We start from the raw sequence: 22,500 nt of genomic DNA on the forward strand, positions 1-22,500 counted from the left end.
TGACAACCAGAGGGGACAAGTGACTTCAAGGTCACTCAGTAAGTTTGATTCCAAAGGCTGTATACTGTAATAATAATAATAATTATAACTGCAATAACTCTAAGAGCTAGAATTTATGCAACATTTAATGTCTGCATTTTCTTCAGATGGAAGACTGAAACACAGAAGGGTCCTAAGGTCCCACAGTTAGTAAATGTGACCCCGAGCGTGCTTATGGTCCCTATATTTATTATGCACACCTATAAAAAACCTGCATGGGTAGGTCTGTGACAGAGTGATCTTTCTAAAATGACTCTAGCACATGTCTTACCATTGACTGGTGTTTCAATTAGGATTCCAAAGGTAGAGATGTTTAAAGAGTCCAAGCAACGATAGTACAAAGTAATTGTATGACAGTAACTAAGTCCTTCTATCGCGATTCAGCATTATTTTCCGTGTTTATTGCAAGGTATAGGAAGGTCTAACTTGAAGCTATTTATAAAAATTATTGTTAATAGGTTTTAAAACATTATAGAGGATCTTATTGCAGAATATAAACTATCCTACATTCATGAAATATTATCGCGAACATCACAGGAAGAAATTACTTTCACTGTTCCTTACAAACAAGCTTTCTCTGTATATTCTCTCATTGTAACAAGGAACTGTAATGCTTATAATGTGCCTACCTGCAGAAGCTTCCATCTGGTGTTCAGGTCTTCCAGAGTGCTGAGGTTATATGGTGACAGCTGAATGCCCAACGTAGTGAGTTGGCGAGCAAGGTCATTGACGTAGCTGACATTCTCTTTCAGAGGTGTAATTTCTCCTCGAAGCACCTGTATGAAAGAGTCAAGGGCAAGTTGGTAAATGAGAACACTACAAGCCAAAAAACCAGACACATGCGAACTACGAGATATCTCGTTCTATTTGGGGTGCAGCGTCAGTGATGTTTGCTCTATCATAGTGGTATTACTACCCTGATCACTTGCGAATGGGTGAATAATAATCGCGAATATTTAATGAGCATTTCTTAGGTGCCTGATCCTGTGATGAGCTCTGTCTCCATAATCCAGTTTTATCCCTACAGAATAACCCTATGAGACTCATAGTTGGAGAACTCTCATTTTACACACGAGAAAACAACTTACAGAGGTTATATTTTGTCCAAGGTTCAGTGGGTCAAAATTGAGGAGCCTGGGACACGCATCCATGTTTGCCTACCTCCAGAGTACAAATTACTAACTATTACATACCTTTCCAAAAAAAATTCTGGATTGGAAAGCAACAGGAAAAATATCTTGCTAGATTCTAAATTCGACTCACCTCCCAACCAGAAATGGATCCTTTTTTTTTTTTTTACAATAAAAAGGTATACTCAGTCAGAAAAGATTACATTCATATTTTGTACCAACTGCATAATAAATAGATTCATTTAGAGATTAGGGTATTTTTTCAAGCCCTAAGAATGACTTCCTGGTCCCCTGGTATTTCAGTCCTTGTGGCAATGACTTAGGAAGGCTCCCGTGGGGCTTCTTGGCTGTCCGGGGAAGAACCCTATGCAGATATGGGGAGGATATTACCATGCATCATATCTACCCTATTGAGGTGACATTTATGGATCTTTAACATGATGCATGATGTCCAAATGTTCCAATGAGCAATTTCTAAGGGACAGATTCCCTCACTTAGGAGAACAGTTTTTGTAATGTAATGTCTATGCACAAGGACAACATCACTTACTTGGTTCTATGTGCTGCTTTGACTTGCTCGATCCGGGCAGGTATTATTTCTCTGGTTCCTTATGTCGATGAAGCCACTGTTTACACTGACCTCATCTATAACCCTCCAGATTCCCTCCCACTCCAAATAAAAGGAGCCAGGATGTGCATTCTAAACAAGCATGGCATTGTCCTCTCAAACTGTCAAATCAACTTGAATGTGGTCATGTATGGAGTATGAGACTCTTATATAGTTCTTAGATACTATAAGACCTTGTGATAATAATGCTATAGAACTTAATGTTTTAAAAAACTGGTCACTAAAAATTTTATGTTAGAGAATCAGGGGGTCTCTTTTGGGAGTGATGAAAATGTTCTGGAATGAGACAGTGCTGCTGATAGCACAATTTTGTGATGAGACTAAACATCACTGAATTGTACACTGTAAAAGAGTGAATTTTTTTTAACATTTATTTATTTTTGAGACAGAGAGAGACAGAGCATGAACGGGGGAGGGTCAGAGAGAGAGGGAGACACAGAATCTGAAGCAGGCTCCAGGCTCTGAGCTGTCAGCACAGAGCCCGACGCGGGGCTCGAACTCACGGACTGCGAGATCGTGACCTGAGCCGAAGTCGGCCGCTCAACCGACTGAGCCACCCAGGCACCCCAAGAGTGAGTTTTTTTAAAGTTTATTTAAGAGAGAGAGAGAGCGAGCAAGTGTGTGTATGAGCGGGGGAGGGGCAGAGAGACAGGAGAGAGAGAGAGACAGAGAGAGAGACAGAGAGAGAGAATGCCAGTCAGGCTCTGTGCTGTCAGCACAGAGTCCGGCACAGGGCTTGAACCTATGAACTATGAGATCAGCACAGGTCTCACAATATATATATATATATATATATATATATATATATATATATATATATTTTATTAAGTAAACTCTATGCCCAACATGGGGCTCAAACTCATGACCCTGAGATCAAGAGTCGAATGATCCACACAGAATGAACCAGCCAGGTGCCCCTAAAGGGCAAATTTTATGGCTTGTGAATTACATATCAATAAAAAATAGAAAGAAAGGAAAACAAAAGAAATCTATCTGACCACACACATGCAAAAAATTCCATCTTATGTATTGATCTTTTTTCAATTTCATGTCAGTGGACTGTCAGAGGAATCAGTCTGAAACTGAGAAAGTTTTTATAGGGAATGACAGTAAATATTATTATTCCATTGCCTTCTAAATAAATATACGGATTAAAAGAATCCCATGGCGGGAGGTAAAAAGCCATCAATGTAAATTCATATCTCTACAAGGAAATGACCCATAATCACTTTGTTTTGTGTAACAAAAGGTTAGAAGACAGATTTCTTAAATGTCAATGGAGAAGCCTGGACAAGGGCAATGGTTACCAAATGGAACCACTCTCTTCTGGATAATAACATGTGTTTGTAGTGACCATAAATAAATATCATACGAGCGGGAATTTTAAATGGGAAACCATCGCAGAGATGGCAGGACAGCCAGGCAGAATCCGACAAAAGTGTGGATTAACCCGGGATGCTAATCATCTCTCTTCACTAGCGTGGCTCTCAGCCATTAAGTTGAGTAGCCATCTCAGTTCGTCACATGTAGGTTTCAGCTCCCTTTGGATGACGTAACGTACGCGTTCAAATGCCTTTTATTACAAGATTTTGATTTTCACTTCCTCCCCTCAAAGTCAACTCAGATTTTAATCCTGCGTCGGTGTTTTGGAGGACGAAGGTGATTAAAAATTAAGTTCCCATATGCATAATTAATCACAACACTCACTCTCCTTCTCCTCTGCTTCTCTGTCTCTTTCTCCCTCTCTCTCTACCTCCACCGCACCACCCCTGTCATGGGATCTTGTGGCTTCTTTTCGTTGCCATTGTTCCTATCTAGCAATTACAGTAGAAGTTATCTTAACTGATCTCCACTTAAGACTCACCAGAGTAGCCAGTCTTCATTCCCTGTGAATCACAGGGACCGAGACCTCTAACTAACAGCCTCTAAGTAAAACGGTAGAGCTATCTGTCAGTAAGTACAGCCTTCAGCTCCCATCAGTTGAGTTGTCAGGCGTGGGTATGTTCTCGAACCTGTTTTCCCCAGTTAGCTTTGCAATTAAATAATTTAAAAGATTTCACAGTCCAAAGAAGTTTAAGTCTGGAAGAAAGTAAGTTATTATTTCTACGAAAACCAGGTTGAACACTCTAGAAGGGTGTTTAAAAAAGAAAAAGAAAAGCAAATGTTGAATGGGGGTGACTGGAAAAGATGAGGAAAATTCTGCGAAAAATTTAGGAGTGTTCTGTACACAGAATGCCTTCCATTTGTCCTGATGGACTCTGTCGACATTACAGAAACTGGAACGGGAAATCGAAACTTCTTCATCATCAGTGTGATTTACAGAGAAGTCCAATCAGTGAATCTACACTTAAACCAGAAACTTTCACACGATGCTAAAATGCTGGTGACTATTTTAAGATTGAATAAGATGTTTAAGACCTACTTTTTATGATTCCCTGATTTAACTGACTTTTTCAATTAACTGTTGAACTCTAGGTTTTCAGCCAAAATAGAGGAAATAAATTTTACTCCTGCTATTTGACTACCACGGTTAATGGCTACTAGGATCATCATTAACTAAGGTGGAAGAAAAGGCGTATGTTTAGTTTCATCTGGATTACATTTCTGGTAGGATAAATGGAAGCTTTGACTGGGGGTGGGGAGGTCAGTTGGTCAAGTGATAATTTGGTGTGAAGTCTGATTCTGGGGAGATATCCCCATGAGCCTGATAGAAAAACTGTAGCCATCTAGAAATCACCATGAGGGGCGCCTGGGTGGCTCAGTCGGTTGGGCGTCCGACTTCAGCTCAGGTCACGATCTCACGGTCCGTGGGTTCGAGCCCCGCGTCGGGCTCTGGGCTGATGGCTCGGAGCCCGGAGCCTGCTTCCGATTCTGTGTCTCCCTCTCTCTCTGCCCCTCCCCCGTTCATGCTCTGTCTCTCTCTGTCTCAAAACTAAATAAAGGTTAAAAAAAACTTTAAAAAAAAAATCACCATGAAGGCACACGAGAATGGAGGAAAGAAGGTAACCTGGCGGTAGAAAAGAGGAAGAGAAAACGGAGATAGGAGAGTGTTCCAAGTCACCCTCCACTTTGGCATCTGCCCTAGGTTCCGGTGTTTGGGGGGCCATACTGTCACAAGGCATACTATGTAAAAAATGAATATGGGTACTGTGTCATTTAAGTGGATGTAACATTGTGTTTGCCTATCTTTCAAATGGTAGAGCTTTTGATATCACACCTATAAATATATGTCCAAATTATTAAACACTGAACATCAAATGTCAAAAAGTGCAGCTAACTCGGAACAATACCCTGTGCTATTTAAATACTACCAGAATTTCATTAGATTTTATTCTAGTTTGGAAGCAGTGAGTGAGAAAACATTGAAGGGAGCCATTATACTGTGGCTTCTCTTTGAAGCACTTAAACATCTGGAATATGTTCTCCATGAAAGAGCAAACCAAGTCTAATTTTATTATGACTAGTTTCATGCCGGCAGAATTTTCACTTCATTAAATGTTGTCTGATTATAGATATAAAAGTACTGATTTAGAATGATATATAAGACCAATATGTCAAGTTTTTCTTCTTTTTATGAAATTAAATCGGCTATCGGATCGTTGCCTATCCTTATGTAGCTAAAGATTTGTTTAAATATAGATTTAGAACTTTAGTCATCAATCATGTTACAACAAAAGAAAGGGATTATCTTTGAACAAGGGAACATCATTTTGGAGGGAGAAGCTTTGACGTGGTAGTTAAGAGACTAGTCTGCACGGCACAGAAGGGCCATTTAAAGGACTGGAAAGAGATGAGTCAAGGGACCCCTACTTCGAAGGCCTTCAGTTCCTCTACGAAGTATGAAGCAACAGACCTGGCATAAAGTCAGTGCTCAACAAATACTCATCGAATGAAAACGCAAATTCAGGGTGAGTGGGGACATTTGGATTAGTTGTGGCAGAGACCATGAGAGAAGCAGACCTCAGCAACGAGTGAGGTTGCGAGACAGTGCTGAGGGCCCATGTGAGGCCGAGGACCAACATTTTTTTGAAATCTTGAACTCGTCTGCCCCATTTTCTCTTTCTCCAACAGTGCTCCTTGCAAGCATGGAGAAAACAATTGATCCAGGTTTGGGGTCATGTCAGGTGCCTCTTTGTCAGGGGCGAGGGAGTTTAAATTTTAGCTGGAATGCGACTGAAAAACATATCATGGAATCTAAACTAGATTAGGAGGGAGGTGAAGCAAGATGAGGCTTGTAGATGGAGAGAAAGCAGGGGGAGTCAGTGGTGCAGGGCCAGGATAATCCAAGAAAGGCCCCAGCAGGCAAGAAGAGGAGGACACTCTGGGATGCATGGATTAGCAATGCCATCCAGGAGTTTATGTATACATTGTGTGATATATATATATATATATATATATATATATATATACACACACACACACACACATACACGTATATATATATGAGGGGGATATATACATACACACACACACACACACGTGTATATGTGTACGTATCTATATGTATAGCTACGTATCTATACGTATCGATACGTATATGTATATACATATACATATCCCCTGCTCACACTCTGACTCTCTCCTTCGCAAAAATAAACATTAAAATATTTTTAAGAAATCAAGTAGTGACTAACTGCATTTCTCTGTATGATACAACCTTATAGAACAAATGTTTGAGAACTCAAACCCCTGGAAAGCAGTCTAAAAAAAGGAGGCATTAGGAAAAGGCCCAGGATTTTTCACACTGGATTAGTAGTGAGAACGCGAGGGGGGAGGAAATGGAAATCATGTCCTGCAGATAAAGGTCTGGAGTACTGTTACTGGAACTCCTACATGTGGCTCAGGGAAGGCCTCATAGAAACCAGTTACTCAAGATTTGGGGGCAGGTACAGCCCAGCCGTGTTTGGTAACTTTTGCAATTCTGGATGGGTCCATGATCCTGATGGGAGTGAGTACCCGCCATTGGGGCCAAGAGAGTCTAGGACCATATCCTGCTTTGCTCAGAGGATCCGAGGCCTACTGAAGCTTCTAAAACACCTTGGGGACATGAGCTGGCCAAATGTCATTGGACTAACAACAAAGAAACATAAGATGAGATGTAGGCAAGCCTTTCATGAACGGCATCGGGCTTGGAGACTTCCATCGGTAACTTAATTCTTGGCTCTTTACGGCGGTTGGTTGAATGTCTGGTGTGGTGCCCAGGACGGAGGGGCAGCACTGGCCTCAGACACCGACTGCCTTAGGCTCATGTCCTTTACCCTTGGATTGCAGATGTCAGATACTTTTTTTTTTTTTTTTGCAAGAAGATTCTTATGTGAACTCTCATTTCTAACATTATGAGGCTATCCCATAGATCTCCAACAAAACGGAGACCCTTTTTGTAATATTAACTCCTTGATTTCTGCTAAATGCTGAGGGCTTGTGTGGAGCTAAGACAGGGGGTGGTCTGCAGACTGAGTACATCCGCCTGCCTTTCCTATCAGTTTTGCCTCTGGTAGACATTCTTGACAATAAATTATGCCATTGAAACACATACTCCTTTTTAATAGAGATGCGACTGCATTCCATTTCAGCATCAGTTTTTATCGTTAGTACCCTGAAGGCAAAGTATTATGCCTTTTCTTTTCACTGTCTTCCTTGCGTTCAGTTTTCAGGGCAATTTTGCACATTTTCAGACTTGGGCATGATCACTTTTGACCAGCAAACAGAATAAGGACAAGAAATAATGAAACAGACTCAGAACTAATGACCTAGATGTAGCATCATCGGGATAACTTGGAGGTGGTTAAGTTAACAAAATCAACCCACTGGATTTTAGGAAAGCAATATGCAGTGTGTAGGCATGAAGAAATTGGGTGCTTTTATTTCCCAAACAATGATCAGTAATTACATTTCAGCTATGGTTTCCCCTCAGAGTCACCACGCTTGAAATTTGTGGCACTGAAAGAGTAGCAATTAACTGCTGTGTTTCTCCCATCAAGAATCCTCATGTTTTTATGAAAAATGATTTCTAGTTTCTCTTCTTTTTATGGAGCCAGAACGCAACACCCAAACACAAAAGCGCAAGTTCTTTTTTTTAACACTTTCTCATTTGCACCCATTAGGATTCGTCATCTTTCAGGACCTGGCTTCACGCGGAAGCTCACCACCTCAATGTTCTGGAAGTAACGGCTGAATGACAGCGCTCCCACACTAACGGTATCTATCTTCTTTCTTATGCGTGTTGTTCATTTCGCCTTCACAGATATACATGAGACGTGAGGAAGAAGACAGAATTGATCACGAAGGAGAGGCTTTTACTTATAAGAACAAGCCGTACAGACCTTAGTGACTTTAATTTCCTTGGAAACTTGTTTCTATAATCCTAACCGTGACTGCTGATTATTTTCTCTTCACAGAAAAAAGAAGCGAACAAACCCCCAAAACCAAAGACCAAAAAGATTTCATGTTTTCCCTCGCTTTTGAGTGGCATAGTGAAGACAAGTAAGAAGGTAGTTCACGCGTAGTCTGCAGAGGTTAACTGCAAAATATGCACAATTAAAATAAAAAGGCCTGTAATGAGTAAAAATAAATCATTCAAGCAGGCCATGTTTTTAGGCTGCTAAGGAAACGGAAGGAATGCCAATATTTTCGTTCTGAGAAACCTTAATTATACGTGACAAAACATCAAGCCATTAAAAATATCAAGCACAAGGACACTGATATTCAAATTCAGGAGTTATTTTAGACAGCTTAAGGTTTACAGTTGATAGGTTTTTTGGACTTGCAAACATATCCGCTGGCCTACAGCGTTCACGGTCTGTGCCCATATTTTCTGCTGCCACGGCCCCTGTCTCGCTCTCACCTTTCCCTACGTGGGTCAAACATGCCCCTAAGGCAGTGATTCTCAAGTAAGAGCGTGCGCCGTAATCATGCGGACGGCTTGCTAACACAGAGCCTGCAGGGTCCCGTCTCCAGTGTTTTCCATTCAGTAGGTCTAGGGTGGACTTGAGAAGTTGGTTTTTTTTTTTTGTTTTTTTTTTTTAGTGTATATATTTATTTGGGAGAGGCAGAGAGAGCATGAGCAGGGGAGGGGCAAGAAGAGAGAGAGGGAGAGAGAGGGAGAGAGAGAATCCCAAGCAGGCTCTGCACTGTCATCACAGAGCCAGACGTAGGGCTGGAACTCACGAACCGTGAGATCGTGACCTGAGCCGAAACCAGGAGTCGGACACTTAACCGACGGAGCCACTCAGGTGCTTCTGAGAAGCTGGCATTTTTTAAAAATTTTTTTTTTTCAACGTTTATTTATTTTTGGGACAGAGAGAGACAGAGCATGAACGGGGGAGGGGCAGAGAGAGGGAGACACAGAATTGGAAACAGGCTCCAGGCTCCGAGCCATCAGCCCAGAGCCTGATGCGGGGCTCGAACTCCCGGACCGCGAGATCGTGACCTGGCTGAAGTCGGACGCTTAACCGACTGCGCCACCCAGGCGCCCCAGAAGCTGGCATTTTTAACAAGAACTTGGAAGACGCTGCGTTCCTACGACTCACCAAACTTATTCTTGACTTAGACCCTTCGCCTGTGTGGTTCCCTCAGCCTGGAGTTGTACATTTGTACTCTCGGCCTCGCTGGCTTTTGTTCGCGAACCTTAGGTCTCACTCAATGTGACTGTGAAAGCGAGCCCATCCCTGTCTGCCCTGTTTCAAGAAGCTCCCCCTATTTTTCTCCCTCTCAGCACCCTTCCCTCTTAGCCCAGATCACAATTTCAAAGTGCATATGTACTTGCCTATTTATCAGTTCATCATCTGGCCTGTCCCGAGACCCTGATCTTCATGAAGGCAATTTTCTATTCTTTTTGTCACCAGGGTAGGCCTGGACCCACTTAGATGATAATCCCTCGATACCTTTTCATTAAAGAATAAACGAGAGAATTAGGCCTTTTTGCGTTAATTACTAATATTTCAGGTCCACAGCTCTCCTCAAATTGCTTCATGAACACAGTTTCCTCTAAAACTCTGACACCGATTTCCTAGATAAAAGAAGCCCGTTATTTCCTACAGCTTCCGTAACTGAGTTCTTTAGATCTATTGCTTTGCTTTATTTGACGTTGGAGCACGTGCTCAGTACTGACATACCTCTAAGCCTCTGAGCGAGAACGTAACATTGCAGTTTTTGGTGCCAACCAGAGAATTGTCGTCAAGATGGAGCAAGTGGGAAAGAAGGGGGAAGTAATCGATTTAGGGAGAATATGTCTTTCCATGTGGAGTTGTACACTGGCCGGTCCGAGGGGACAGAAGGGGCTGAAATCAAGCCTGGGCTCTGTGGCTAAGTTGGTGAGCCTTGGCACAGGGCGCTATGTGTCTTCAAGGAAAGAGGTACCTTGCTCTACTGGGTTCTTGCAGGGGCCTGGGATGACAGACACTGGGGTTGAGATTAGGGATGGCTTGTCTCTCTCTCTCTCTCTCTCTCTCTCTCTCTCTCTCATGTTTGGGGTTTTCTACTGTAGATACAGCTCAATGAAAATATTTCCCGTGCATTTCCTCTTGTGTAAAAGGGGGACAGGAACGTGGGCACTGCAGGACTGTGGAGAAGATGAACGAGGAGGTCGAGGCTACTTCTCCTTCTTTCGCTCCACCAACGACCAGTTAAGCACTGCTCAGGCAAGGTGGGGAGCACAAAGTCACACAAGGTCCTGTTTTGGTCTAGTTCGGGGAGAGGCTGCGAAGCAGAGGGTCGTAAGTGCATCCCTGAGAGCCACAGACTTAGATCCTTTCTCGCGTAGCTGCAACCCTGGAGCCAACTTCTAATACCACGATGTGGGGAGAGGGGGTGCGGGATCCTGTCTTTCCTCGCTCCTCTGTCACGTAGCTTTGCGAGGTCTCCCTGAACCTGACATCAAAGTGATAAAGGGAGAGGAGGCACGGTGAGACGAGAAAAGATACGCGTTCAGCGCTTGAACCAAAGGGTGGGAAGCAGGAAAGCGTCACGTGTTTGGGGAAGGGCAAACAGCCCTCACTAAGGTGGAACGCAGCAAGGTTGTGGTGGCCTTGGTGTTGCAGATAATGAAGGTTTCTGCCAAAAGGAATGGGCACATGCCCGGCAACCCTAGATTTGTTCGCTACTCACTGGGAAACACTCATTTTGTATCCACTATGCACTATGTATGTACGTGCTGTGTATACATGTACCATGCCCTGGGAAAACGGAACTCTCCACAGGCCGACGTTCAGTACCAGAGAGAGGCAATTCAGTGGGTTACGGAAAAGACAGCGTAATGGTGCTGTGAGAAGGTGCGTCAACGGGGCTTGCAAAGCGCAGAGCAGGCTGAGGCAGGTCAGGAGCACCTCCCTGAGTAGACAAGCTGGGGAGTAACAGAAAGGGCGCGTTCTTCTGGGGGTGGCACGTTCACGTAGAACATCTCAAGTAGACGGGTGTAAGCCTGTGGTCCCTTCGGAAAGAAGAGTGCAAATGAGTGTCTGTAGATTTGGGCAAGAAGTAACAATGGCCCGAGTTGGAATGGTTGACAAATGGGAGCAAGTCGACTGTAAAATAATTTGTAAAGGTCTAACGTGTCTGAGGGAGAGCATTTTGTCCTGGGCTTTGGTGCACGTTTGTTTATTCACTCCCTCCAGAAAATATCGCTGAGCACCTATGTGTGCCAGCGAATGTTCCAAGCACTAGGGAGACGGCAGTGCAGAAAACAGATCAAGTTCCTATGGCCGTGCGACCTAACTCTAACGGTTATACTTTCATGTAAACGATGATTGTTATTATACAGGGAAACAAATTCCAAGCCAAAGTGGGTCCGTCGCTATAAAACGTCGCATTTTTGACCAAGCAAACGCAGGACAAAGTATGGTACGGTATCGTATAGAGTAGTTGCCAAGAGATTCCTTTTTTGTCTGTTTAAAACAAATTCGGTTACGTCCGCATGTATGAATAATAATTAACAGAGGAATGTAGGGTTGTGAGGTTGCCTGTTCCATATGCTACACCTAGTTGGCCTGACACTCAGCACACTTATTTTTGTTCGAAGGCACTCACTAGTGAAACAAAATGAGTTTTTGCGGAATTGATTTTCCATTCAATATATTGTTATCAACTTAGAAATACTACAACAGAACCGAACAAGAGAGGAATATAAATTTTCTAAGAGCTGAGATAAAAATAATTAAATGGAAGAGGGCTAAAAAGGATTGTAAAATGCCCTTCAGCATCTACGTTTCTTTTCCGATTATTGTAGCTCCTGAATTTTATAAATGGTTTTAGTCTTTCCAAGATACCTTTTGTTCCAACAAGCGGGACAACAAAAGATCAAGATATCTGACTACTTTGAGTCAAATGAAATGAATATAAAATGGATTTTCTTCACTCAAATCTATGCAAGAACACGTTTAAAAATTAGATTGGTAAGTTTTTTAGAGTGGTTCCTCTTCATTATATCCCTAGGCTGAAAAGAAAGTCTTATTATGTATTTATTTGCACACTACGTTGCCCCTCCAGATATATTAGGGGCTATAATTTTTATGTCAATATATGCATATGTGGGAAAGATCTAGCCTCTTAAGTGGAACCAGGAGTTGACTCGGCTTTTCACTATATTATGGAGAACTTTCACTTTCTTTTTTTTTTGGTGGATTTTATATTTATATTTATATATATATATTTTAATATAAAATTTGTTGTCAGATTGGTTTCCATACAACACCCAGTGCTCATCCCAACAGGTGCCCTTCTCAATGCCCGTCACCCACCCACCCCAAGAACTTTCACTTTTAAGATATTCCTCTGATTTTTCTGATCGCACCTTAGAGTAAGATCTAAATTCATATCCTGTGCTGTTCTGTTATGACAACTGCTATCATGATAATGTCCACTTAAGTGCATGTGGATGATGAATAAATTACCTCTTATACAAATGTGTCTAAATGTCAAGCTGTCTGATGAACGCACTTAAATGTTATTTCAAAAAAACTCAAAGTCATCGGCCAAACCTAGCTTTAAAAAAAGTGATCAGTATTCAGGTAACAGAGACATCACATTTAATAGTAATAGATTTTTTTTTTCTTTTTCAAAAAAGGAGTATGACTTAGCATCCTCAAAAATCTGGGTGAGTGATGTTGTATCGATTATTTAAAGGACAGTCCTATTTCAGTTGAAAAAAGGGTTTAAAATCTGAAAAAAAAAATCTTTTCACTGAGCACTCAACATTTTTTTTGGAAAGTCAAAGTGGGTCAGATTTCATTAAGACCCATCTTGCACCTGACACTCAACCCCAACCCCCAGGCAATTTTAACACTGGGACAATCTTGAAAATGTCTTTTTTCAACCTGTATGACAAAATGGCAGGGCGGTTCCAAAGGTAATATTTTATTCCCTGGGTGAGCCAAGAGATCAATAGAACTTACGCTCGCTTGTTTACCTTACATTTCTTTTAACTTTATGCTTTATTGGACGCACAAAAGTCACTATTATATTGGATAACTCTTCTCACGATTCTAGTACGGGGCCTGTGTGGGTGGGGAACAATGAACCGTTCTCTGGCGTTAGCCCTGTCCCTGCTAGAAATATGTTGAGGCCGACAGCCAACCGAATAGGTGGAATGCTGATGCACTGGTCTACTTGTGCTTGGGACAGACAAAAGCCTTAAACCACGGGGCAGTTCAACGAGAATGACTTCATAAGACCTGATAGGATGTAAGTTCACAACAATGTACAGATTCCACACTGGGTTAAAATGTTTTCAGGTAGGAAGAGAAATAAATCAGATGAAACTCAGTTGTGGTCTGTCACCTGTTCTCAAAAACCAACCAATATCTACTGCTTCCTTTCCTCCTTCGCTTTAGTTTCTACTTAGATAATTCCTATACTTTGGCATATATGGCTGATAAATCGACTTTATTCTCCTCGCTAACTTGTTTCATGCCATGTGCAGATCATAATAATCGGGTTTGAATATTTGATAGGGAAAAGTTCTAAACGAGCCCACTGAGTCCATAAGAATGTGGAATCCCAGGGACCAAGGCTTCTAAAAGCATGTGTGCTTTGAAACAGAACCAGCAGGCTCTTAGCCGCATGAGGGAAAAACATTCACCATAAAAATCAATTCTTTAAAAGGAAATAGAAATCTATCTTACTGTTAGATTTTCCAGCCTCACTCTGGCTAAGAGAATTTGACATTTTAGGACTGAACACACTGTGGAAACTTAATAAATATTGAAGTTTATAAACAAAATCATAACAATGATATGTGGACCAATTTTTAAAAATATTGAAAATCAATGTGCCCTTACTCTGCCTAATTCGGTTAACTCAATTATTTAATGTATACTTGATTTGAGTGGGATTATACACAGTTATTTCAATTTTACATTGAACATTAATCAAATTACTTTTAATGTAACCCCCTCCCCCACCCCCGGCCAGGAACCCAGAATAAAGGGGAAAGTTTGTTTGGAATGTCTCTTGGTTAACATTAAAGCACACTTAAAGACATTCGTTTCAAGGCGCCTGGGTGGCGCCGTCGGTTGAGCGTCCGACTTCAGCCAGGTCACGATCTCGCGGTCCGTGAGGTCGAGCCCCGCGTCGGGCTCTGGGCTGATGGCTCGGAGCCTGGAGCCTGTTTCCGACTCTGTGTCTCCCTCTCTCTCTGCCCCTCCCCCGTTCATGCTCTGTCTCTCTCTGTCCCAAAAATAAATAAACGTTGAAAAAAAAAGAAAAAAAGAAAAAGAATAAAAAAAAAAAGGCATTCGTTTCTATTATATTTACTCCATGATTGTCCTTACAAATACCACTCATCCCATACCACAACACTGAATTTTTTTCACAGGCATTTAATAGACTGATTTTGCACTGACTTCGAGGAAAAAAAATCCCCCTTCCCCAATCACTGCAGTTCAAACCTACTTCCTACTTCCTCCCAATGTCGCCTCACATCTGTTTCCATCTCTCCACACGTATGCTCTCCGCCCCTGAACGCAGATCCTCAGTGGGGTGACAAGCTATAAAATGCAGGAACTCCCGGATAAGCTACCCAGGATTCATATCTACCAAGGAGGTATTAACTTTAAAAAGCTGAAAAGTCTCAGGGCACCTAGGTGGCTCAGGCGGTTGAGCGCCCAACTCTTGATTTCAGCTCAGGTCATGATCTCAGCGTCATGGGATCAAGTCCCACGTCAGGCTCTGAGCTGAGCGTGGAGCCTGCTTGGGATTCTCTCTCTCTCTCTCTCTCTCTCTCTCTCTCTCAAAAGAAAATTAAAAAAAGGGGAAGCGTCTCAAAGATTCTGAATGTCTTCGATTCCAGAAACTCTATGAAGTACTTGCTTATAATCAGTATGCTCAGCAGGAAATTCTGAGAAGTTTGGGATTTAATTGTTGTTATTAAAAAAATTTACTTGTTACTCGTAAACGTGATAGCGTGTAGACAAGACGAACGATAATGTGACTAAACACCTCAATTTTAAAGCAGCAATAGCGAGAAGGCAAGTGAAGCTGAAAGTCATCTGAAGCAACCCCGAAACTATGGGAGGACCAGTAGAATAGTAAGAGGAAAAGTGGAATAAGTAACTGTGAATGTCTTCCACAAGAGAGACGCAGGGAGAGTGCGTCATCTTTCATTTCCAGGTTTCGGAGGGAAACTATGCTCCCTACCGAAGCTATCGGTCACTCACACAGAAGGCCGTGGGCTGGCATTCACTTTTACTTTCTTAATTTTTATTTATTTTATTTAATTTTACTTATTTACTTACTTATTTATTTTTTGGCTTGCGTTCCCTTTTCAATGAGATGCTGTGGATGTTGATAAATACAAGTGAAGCAATAAATGATATATTTATGGGAGAATTACTGACAGATCGATGAATTATGGGCAATAAACAGAATACGTATTTCTATGCATAAACTGCAGCTGCACAATGGAATGGTGGTTCTCCAAGGGTCCCTGCACCAACAGCATCGAGGGCAGTGGCTAGAAACGTAGATTCTCAGCCCTGCTCCAGCCCGTCTGGATCAGAAGCTCTGGGCAAGGTGTTCACCAACCTGGGCTTCCACAAGCCCTCCGGGTGATCCCGAGGCACACTAAGGTGAGAACCACTGCCACGGAAAATTCCTGACGTTCTCAATGACTGTGTCTGGATAGCTTGGATCCCCAAATTTGCAAATATCTGATCAATTCAGACACCCGTAAGCTGTATAACTATGAAGCCCGAGTCTCTTACAAAGCCATTTCCTTACTAATGAGCATCACTTTCTCAGACCCTTTCCTTAGCTCTACCCGTTCACGGTCCATCCCAAAAAGTACCTAGGGGGTGGGGTCAGAGCGAGGGTGAATTTTCCAGCCAGAAACAAAATCTTCTCCACTTCTGAAGAATGACTGCACGTGCAAGAACAAAACAACATTAAAACGGCCGTGTCGAGATACGGCAGCTGAGTGGATTAGTAGGTTCGCTTGCCGCTTGCAGGAGACTCTTTTCCTGGCCTGGGCATCTATCCCCCAGCTGCTGCGACTATTGGCTACTGATGTCTCATGGCTGCCTCTCATCTGTGGGAAGGTGACCTCGGCTGATGGGAGGCCCCTAGTCCAGGAGTTAACAGGTCCTCCTGGCCCGGGAGGTAACTGAGGTCTCTGGGGGTGAGCCACAGCCAGGGGTGTGATGGAGCAGAGCCCAAGAGCCCACTGTGTGCTTCTCTTCGCAGTTCTGCATTCCGCGAGATCATGTTGGTAGCCCGAGTCTTCCCGGGGTGGGAGTATTTACACAGCCAGAAGTGGACAAGGCCACAAATCGGTGTTCACTCCGCCCCAGAGCTAACTAATCCACATTTATTGGCATGTTACTGGTCACACCCAGCCATTGTCTGGGGTATGAATGGACAACTCTGTTGTACGGTATATACTCCAGCGTCCTCTCTGTAGGGAAGAGGACACACGGCTAGATTTGCCTGCGATGGTATACTGGCTTGGCCCTTCTTCTCCCTTCTTATGCTTCCCTGACTCCCCATACAGGCCTCTCCTGAAAGCAGACTGTCGATAAATCAATGTGCACCCAGACCCCTGCTCTCAGGGTCTGTTTCCAGGGAACGTGACCTCTAACACAAGTTAAGTCATTAGTTAATTGACTGCTGCACAGAAACCTCGAAGAGTACGTGTTCAAAATTACAAAGACCTCTAAGCCGTGGACCCTGTGGGTCACAGTGATCAGATAAAACTGTAACAGATAAATCTGAAATGGCAGGGATCTACTCTGTGTGTCTGTGTACAGAAGAGAAAGAAGCTTATGGAAAAAGAGGAAGCCTGCACAAATCGGGCAGGTTTTCATATCGTGCTTCTCAAAGTACACTTTCGTGCCCATGGGTAAATGTACTGGGAGATTTCACTTAAGGTTTGGGAGAAAAACACTCTCGTATTAAAACACAACAAATGCAGGGGCGACTGGGTGGCTCAGTCGGTTGAGCGTCCGACTTCGGCTCAGGTCACGATCTCGCGGTCCGTGAGTTCGAGCCCCGCGTCGGGCTCTGTGCTGACGGCTCAGAGCCTGGAGCCTGCTTCCGATTCTGTGTCTCCCTCTCTGCCCCTCCCCTGCCCATGCTCTGTCTCTCTCTCTCTGTCCAAAATAAGTAAATATTAAAAATAAAATTTTAAACAGAACAAATGCATTGTGGAGAAGATCACGGAATTGACAGATGTAAACAATAAAATAAGAAACATCCAAGATATTTCATGCTTGTGGTAAAAGGAGGTTAAGCATGTGGGAGGGGAAGAGAGCAAGCTTCAACTCCTTGGCTATTAAGAGAAGGGATGTGGAAGGGTTTGAGAAGCACTGCGTAAAATATCACCGAAAAATGTTATTTTGGTCTAAAAAAAAATCATACCAGGAAAAAATTTCCTCTTCCCATCATGAAAAAGTCAACCCTCTTAAAATGAGAGGGTCACATTCGTATCGTGAGCACATCTGCTCCCATGATACGCAGAAAACTGGTTTACCAAGAACAGTTATTCAATGCCATTGTGTAACTTACTTAACGTAATGTTGTGTAAGGCCTAATATTGGTGCCAGTGTTAACCGTGGAATTCTGAAACTTGTAATTGCTGAGCGTCACAGGAACACAGCGGGGGCCCACTCCTTGGCTTATCTGTTCTTAAGCCATTCCTTGTTGTGCTTATGGTAGGAGAGTAACACAGTTGTGAACCTGAAACCTGTGACGCCGTCGGTAAATTCCAAAGGAGAACAGAAATACACATTGGCTGCGTGCTTCCATTTTCTAAGGAAATATGGATTTTCAGTTAAGTAACACGCACATTTCCCAACTGTTTCCAGTTAATGGGGCACCTGCACACATATGCACAAGCTGGTACAAATTCTTGCTCCCTCAGCTTGGAGCTATGTAACAATCTGTTGAGCAAGACCAAGCTGCCATGAATATGATTCCTAATACAATTTGATTCATGAAATAAATTAAATATTCACACTCCATAATGAGATCAGACTTCTCTGGGTATACGTTTTGACCATGTCAGGAATGAGTGAATGACTGAGTTTTTAGATCCATCGATGCTGACGGTATATTACTTAAGCTTTTCTTTGGAAGAATCTTTTATATTTTCTAAGACTCTTGGGGAATAGTATTTATAATTACTACCAGCCACCACAATCCTCAGTGAACAGGACTGGCATATTAAAGGATCAGGCTTTGATATGGTTGTTTTCGTATAGTAGGAAGGATGACATTCTTTGGGGAAATTGTTATTATCTAATTAAGTATTTCCTTAGCAGAATAATGTCAGACGAACTCAGCGGCTGAACATTCTGATTATCCATGTTCTCCTAAATGTCCCATGACCAGAAGAGGAGCTGTATGGCTCTGATGTAATGCCATGACAATGGTAACCGATTCTAGCTCCTTCTTTTGTCACGGCCCATCAAAGGCGTACAAAGAAGTCCCAATTAAAATAGGTTCAATAATAAAAAGAGCATGTTCCTTTTCCAACTGTTCTAAAGCCTTTCCCTATCTTGAAGCAAAGTTCACTCAGTAATTATCTTATTTATGAAAGTAAAAGCAGAAGGATGTTCCTCTTATTACATAAAGGCCTTTATGCTTTGAACGTAGACGGCATCTCGAAAGAGTCAAAAAGAAAGCGTGTTGAATGTCATCAACTCGTTTCCTCCCACCCACTGTTTTAAACCGTTTGGTCAGTTCCAGCGTATTCTACGCTCACATAAGTTGTTTATGAAGAGCCAAATTAATAGTCTTTGCAATTGTTTTCCTTGGAATCTGGAGAGCTGACAAATGAATGAGAAGAAAATGGCAATTCTACATGAATTAGCTTTTAAGGCTCCCTAAGAGGCTGATGCAGAACTTAATAAGAGACTTATTAGGAGAAGTAGGACAACTTAATTCAGATTGATTATAGACTTGGGTGAAGACAGCTGGGGTTCAAATGAAACCGAAAAAGAACTTATATGCACTTCAAAGTATGCTAAGCAGATGTCTGAAACAATTACTCTGCACTGGCTTTTCAGAAGTTTCAAAGGCAGGATGGGAATAGCATGGTAAACGAAGGTTCTATTTGCCTAAGTCGAGGTAGAGGCTTTTAAAACACACACAGCGCTCACTAAAATCAGACGCCTTGGGTAAGAAACGTGATTCGACATCGCTGTCCTAAGTAATTTGCTCTTAGCTTTATAAACAAAGCAAGAAATGAGAGCAAATCCATGAGAACTAAGTAATGAGCTGTCCCGGAACGCTAACTTACAATTTATCGTACACTGAACAAATAATTTGGTCAGGATTTTTAAGACGACTAATTCCTACTTTAGTTCCTAAGCTCTCTTAAAGCCAACAATGGCCGTTCTATTTCAAAAAAATAAACACTACACTTTTACAGCATGTAAGTGAGACTTTACTGGAATATGCCTTCTTCCGGAAGTATTGCAAGATATTAGAGGACAAGTGATAGGCTTTTAAACATCACAAATGCATGCTTTACACATGAGATAAAACCCAAGTTGCTTCGTGTGACAGGTCCTAGTTCCATAGTCAACCCAGATTTATAAAGGATCGCATCTTTCTTGCTTGTATGTTCTTCTGAAAGGCTTACTTGACACAGCACGTGTATAAAAATAACAACAACAGCCTCCACAGAGCAGTTCATTTGCTGTTTACAACCATTAACAGAACATTAGTAAACTTTCCTTTTCCTACTACAGGCAGTGCACCTCATTCAATATGGAGACATCATTTGTTTATGCAGAGTTCATTCTCGGGGCTGCCCTGTTGGTGATGGTTCTGTCTAACCTTGCATACCTCCCACCGAATGGATGATAAGCTTTCCATCTGACTGGGTCATTAGCTTCCTCTATAAAACTCCCATACAAGAAAGGACTTAAAGCTGGCTCGTATAAAAGACAATAAAACAAAATGAATAAAACAATAATAAAACATTAGAAACCAGAGTTAAGATGAGAAAACACTAAGGGAAGAGAGGGTTGCGTGAACATGGCCGAGAGCTTCTGCTTTTCTCCGTGTCAAATTCTGAGCTAGCATTCCTTTCGCAGATTTCTCAGATAAACCAAACCACAGAGACTCAGGAGGGTAGGCCCGCAGCGATGTGTGTGCCAGTTATCTTCTTAAATTTGTAGATGCGCATGTTGAGCAGAAAGAAGCCAGAAGGGCATGATGGCTTCATGAGAGTCCCTGGTCTACTACCCGTATTATTACCTTGTTCTCAATTATAATTCCAGAAAGCTCTAATCAAAACGTTTCACCATAAGAACTTCAAGGAAAAACTCAGCGAATCCCTGTCCTTGACCTTTCACAGGAAGAGACGTAAGTTAAAACTCGGATAAAGAACTATACAATAAGTACCTACGTGGTGGTGACGCATTTGTATAATCCCAAATGGCAGGCTGGGGGGAGTTTAATGATGGTTACGGTGTGAAAACCTGTGCTTTGAGGCAACGGGCAAACTAGGGACAATGAAATGTTCCTGGCTCAAGAATGATGTACCGCTCGGTACAAAGACACCATGGTCGATGAGAACAAAAAGAAAACTTGGAAAACCAACGACTCCCAAAGATTTTCACACAGGAATTGTTCTCAACAACAAACGTCATACGTAGACTTGAGCTTCAAAGTCATTCCACTTTATTAAAACCTGCATATGTTCCATTCACGGATCTAAGCAGAGCACCTAGTGATTCAAGGAGTTATTCTTACTCTCCATTGCGATAAGGAAAGCAAGAATATTTGTAGAGACACAGAAACGCTGGTGTTATTTCCAGTTAAGTGGGGAATCGTGTTTGTGTCCTTAAAATACTTGCTAAGCACTATAAATCATGAATTTTAAAAATAAAGAGGCCTTTACATTTTGGATTTTATTCTGGGGATTATTCCTAAGGAAGCTGCACGCGGAAGGCCGAGATTTTCTTTGGGGGCCTGACAGTCAATATTGACATTGTGTTCCTTCTTGATTTACCGCACGCACGCTGTCCCGGAGATGATTAGCCAGCAACAGTGCAACCTCCAGAGCGTCCCAGGATTTTGAGGTTGCTGCTGTTCTATCCACGCTCCAAATCCCAAAGCCACATTGGCCAATGAAATGATCTAATGCTAAATCCCACAGGAATACACATGGCAGAGTTACTTGTGTAACAACTTCTTTAACAAATAAGATCAGAATGGAGGTGGGTATTACAATAGAGTCACTAGAGGTGATGACAACGAGCTGAAGTGGGTAAAGAAAATGTTCTCTGGCTACATGCCTGGCTATCACTTTGGAGTCCCCTACAGCGTGGAGTCTCCGAGGGCTTAAATTGCTGAGTAGAAAAATGGGAACAGGGGGCGCCTGGGTGGCGCAGTCGGTTGAGCGTCCGACTTCAGCCAGGTCACGATCTCGCGGTCCGTGAGTTCGAGCCCCGCGTCGGGCTCTGGGCTGATGGCTCAGAGCCTGGAGCCTGTTTCCGATTCTGGGTCTCCCTCTCTCTCTGCCCCTCCCCCGTTCGTGCTCTGTCTCTCTCTGTCCCCAAAATAAATAAACGTTGAAAAAAAAAAATTTAAAAGAAAAATGGGAACAGGGGTTTTAAGGACTCTTCTACTTCTGTTCAAAGTAAGTTTTAGTTAATAAAATTCACTCCTTATAAACTACCACCACCAAAGCTTCAGAGTTTCAAACCCAGTGTTGTTGAGAAGCCACAGAGAAAACCGATTTCTTTGAAGCGTTGGCATATTTACGCTCTTTCAGAAAGGGATATCTAGCGCATGGGTGTTTTGCTGTTATCGGGATCAGAATGAGAGTCTTCCTGGTTAGGGTGTGGGAAATGAACTTGGGCCGAGGATCGAGAACAGGTAGGAGAAGGGAAGTGAAAGGAAAAATGCAAACAGGCTTCAGTGAGGATCGGCTGACTTTGCGCTGTTTTACTTTTAGTGATTTTTCACTATGGAATCCTGTTGAGTGCATTCTCCATCCATACTCCGTACCCTACAAAGGCTCCTGTGTGGCACATATGGCTATAAGTGAATCCCTTATAGACTCGGCCACTTAATTAATAAACGAATGTGGTTCCTTTGGGACATTCTCCTAAACTTCTTTGTCATTTTGGGGGCTGATTTCTTTTTAAACGTCGTGCCTGTACGTTTTAATAAAAGTACTAGTTTTAAGGCTGAACAAATACAAGGTAATATGTTTCAAAACATTATTTTAATTTTCAAGTAGCCGTCCATGTTAACCAT

General features: G+C 42.4%; 1 protein-coding gene across 4 annotated transcripts in view; it reads right to left on the reverse strand.

Moving 5' to 3' along the window:
• DMD (dystrophin) overlaps positions 1-22,500 on the reverse strand; it is a 1,630,689-nt gene that overhangs the window by 315,730 nt on the left and 1,292,459 nt on the right. For all 4 annotated transcript variants that reach the window (XM_047076051.1, XM_047076054.1, XM_047076053.1 and 1 more), the window contains one exon: positions 669-815. In XM_047076051.1, coding sequence (XP_046932007.1) covers positions 669-815 — 147 coding nt within the window. The remainder of the gene's footprint in view (positions 1-668; positions 816-22,500) is intronic.

Source organism: Lynx rufus, unplaced genomic scaffold, assembly GCF_022079265.1.
Source record: "Lynx rufus isolate CCGP_SWC_20201006 ecotype Redwood Valley unplaced genomic scaffold, mLynRuf1.p SCAF_14, whole genome shotgun sequence".
Lineage (NCBI taxonomy): Eukaryota > Metazoa > Chordata > Mammalia > Carnivora > Felidae > Lynx > Lynx rufus.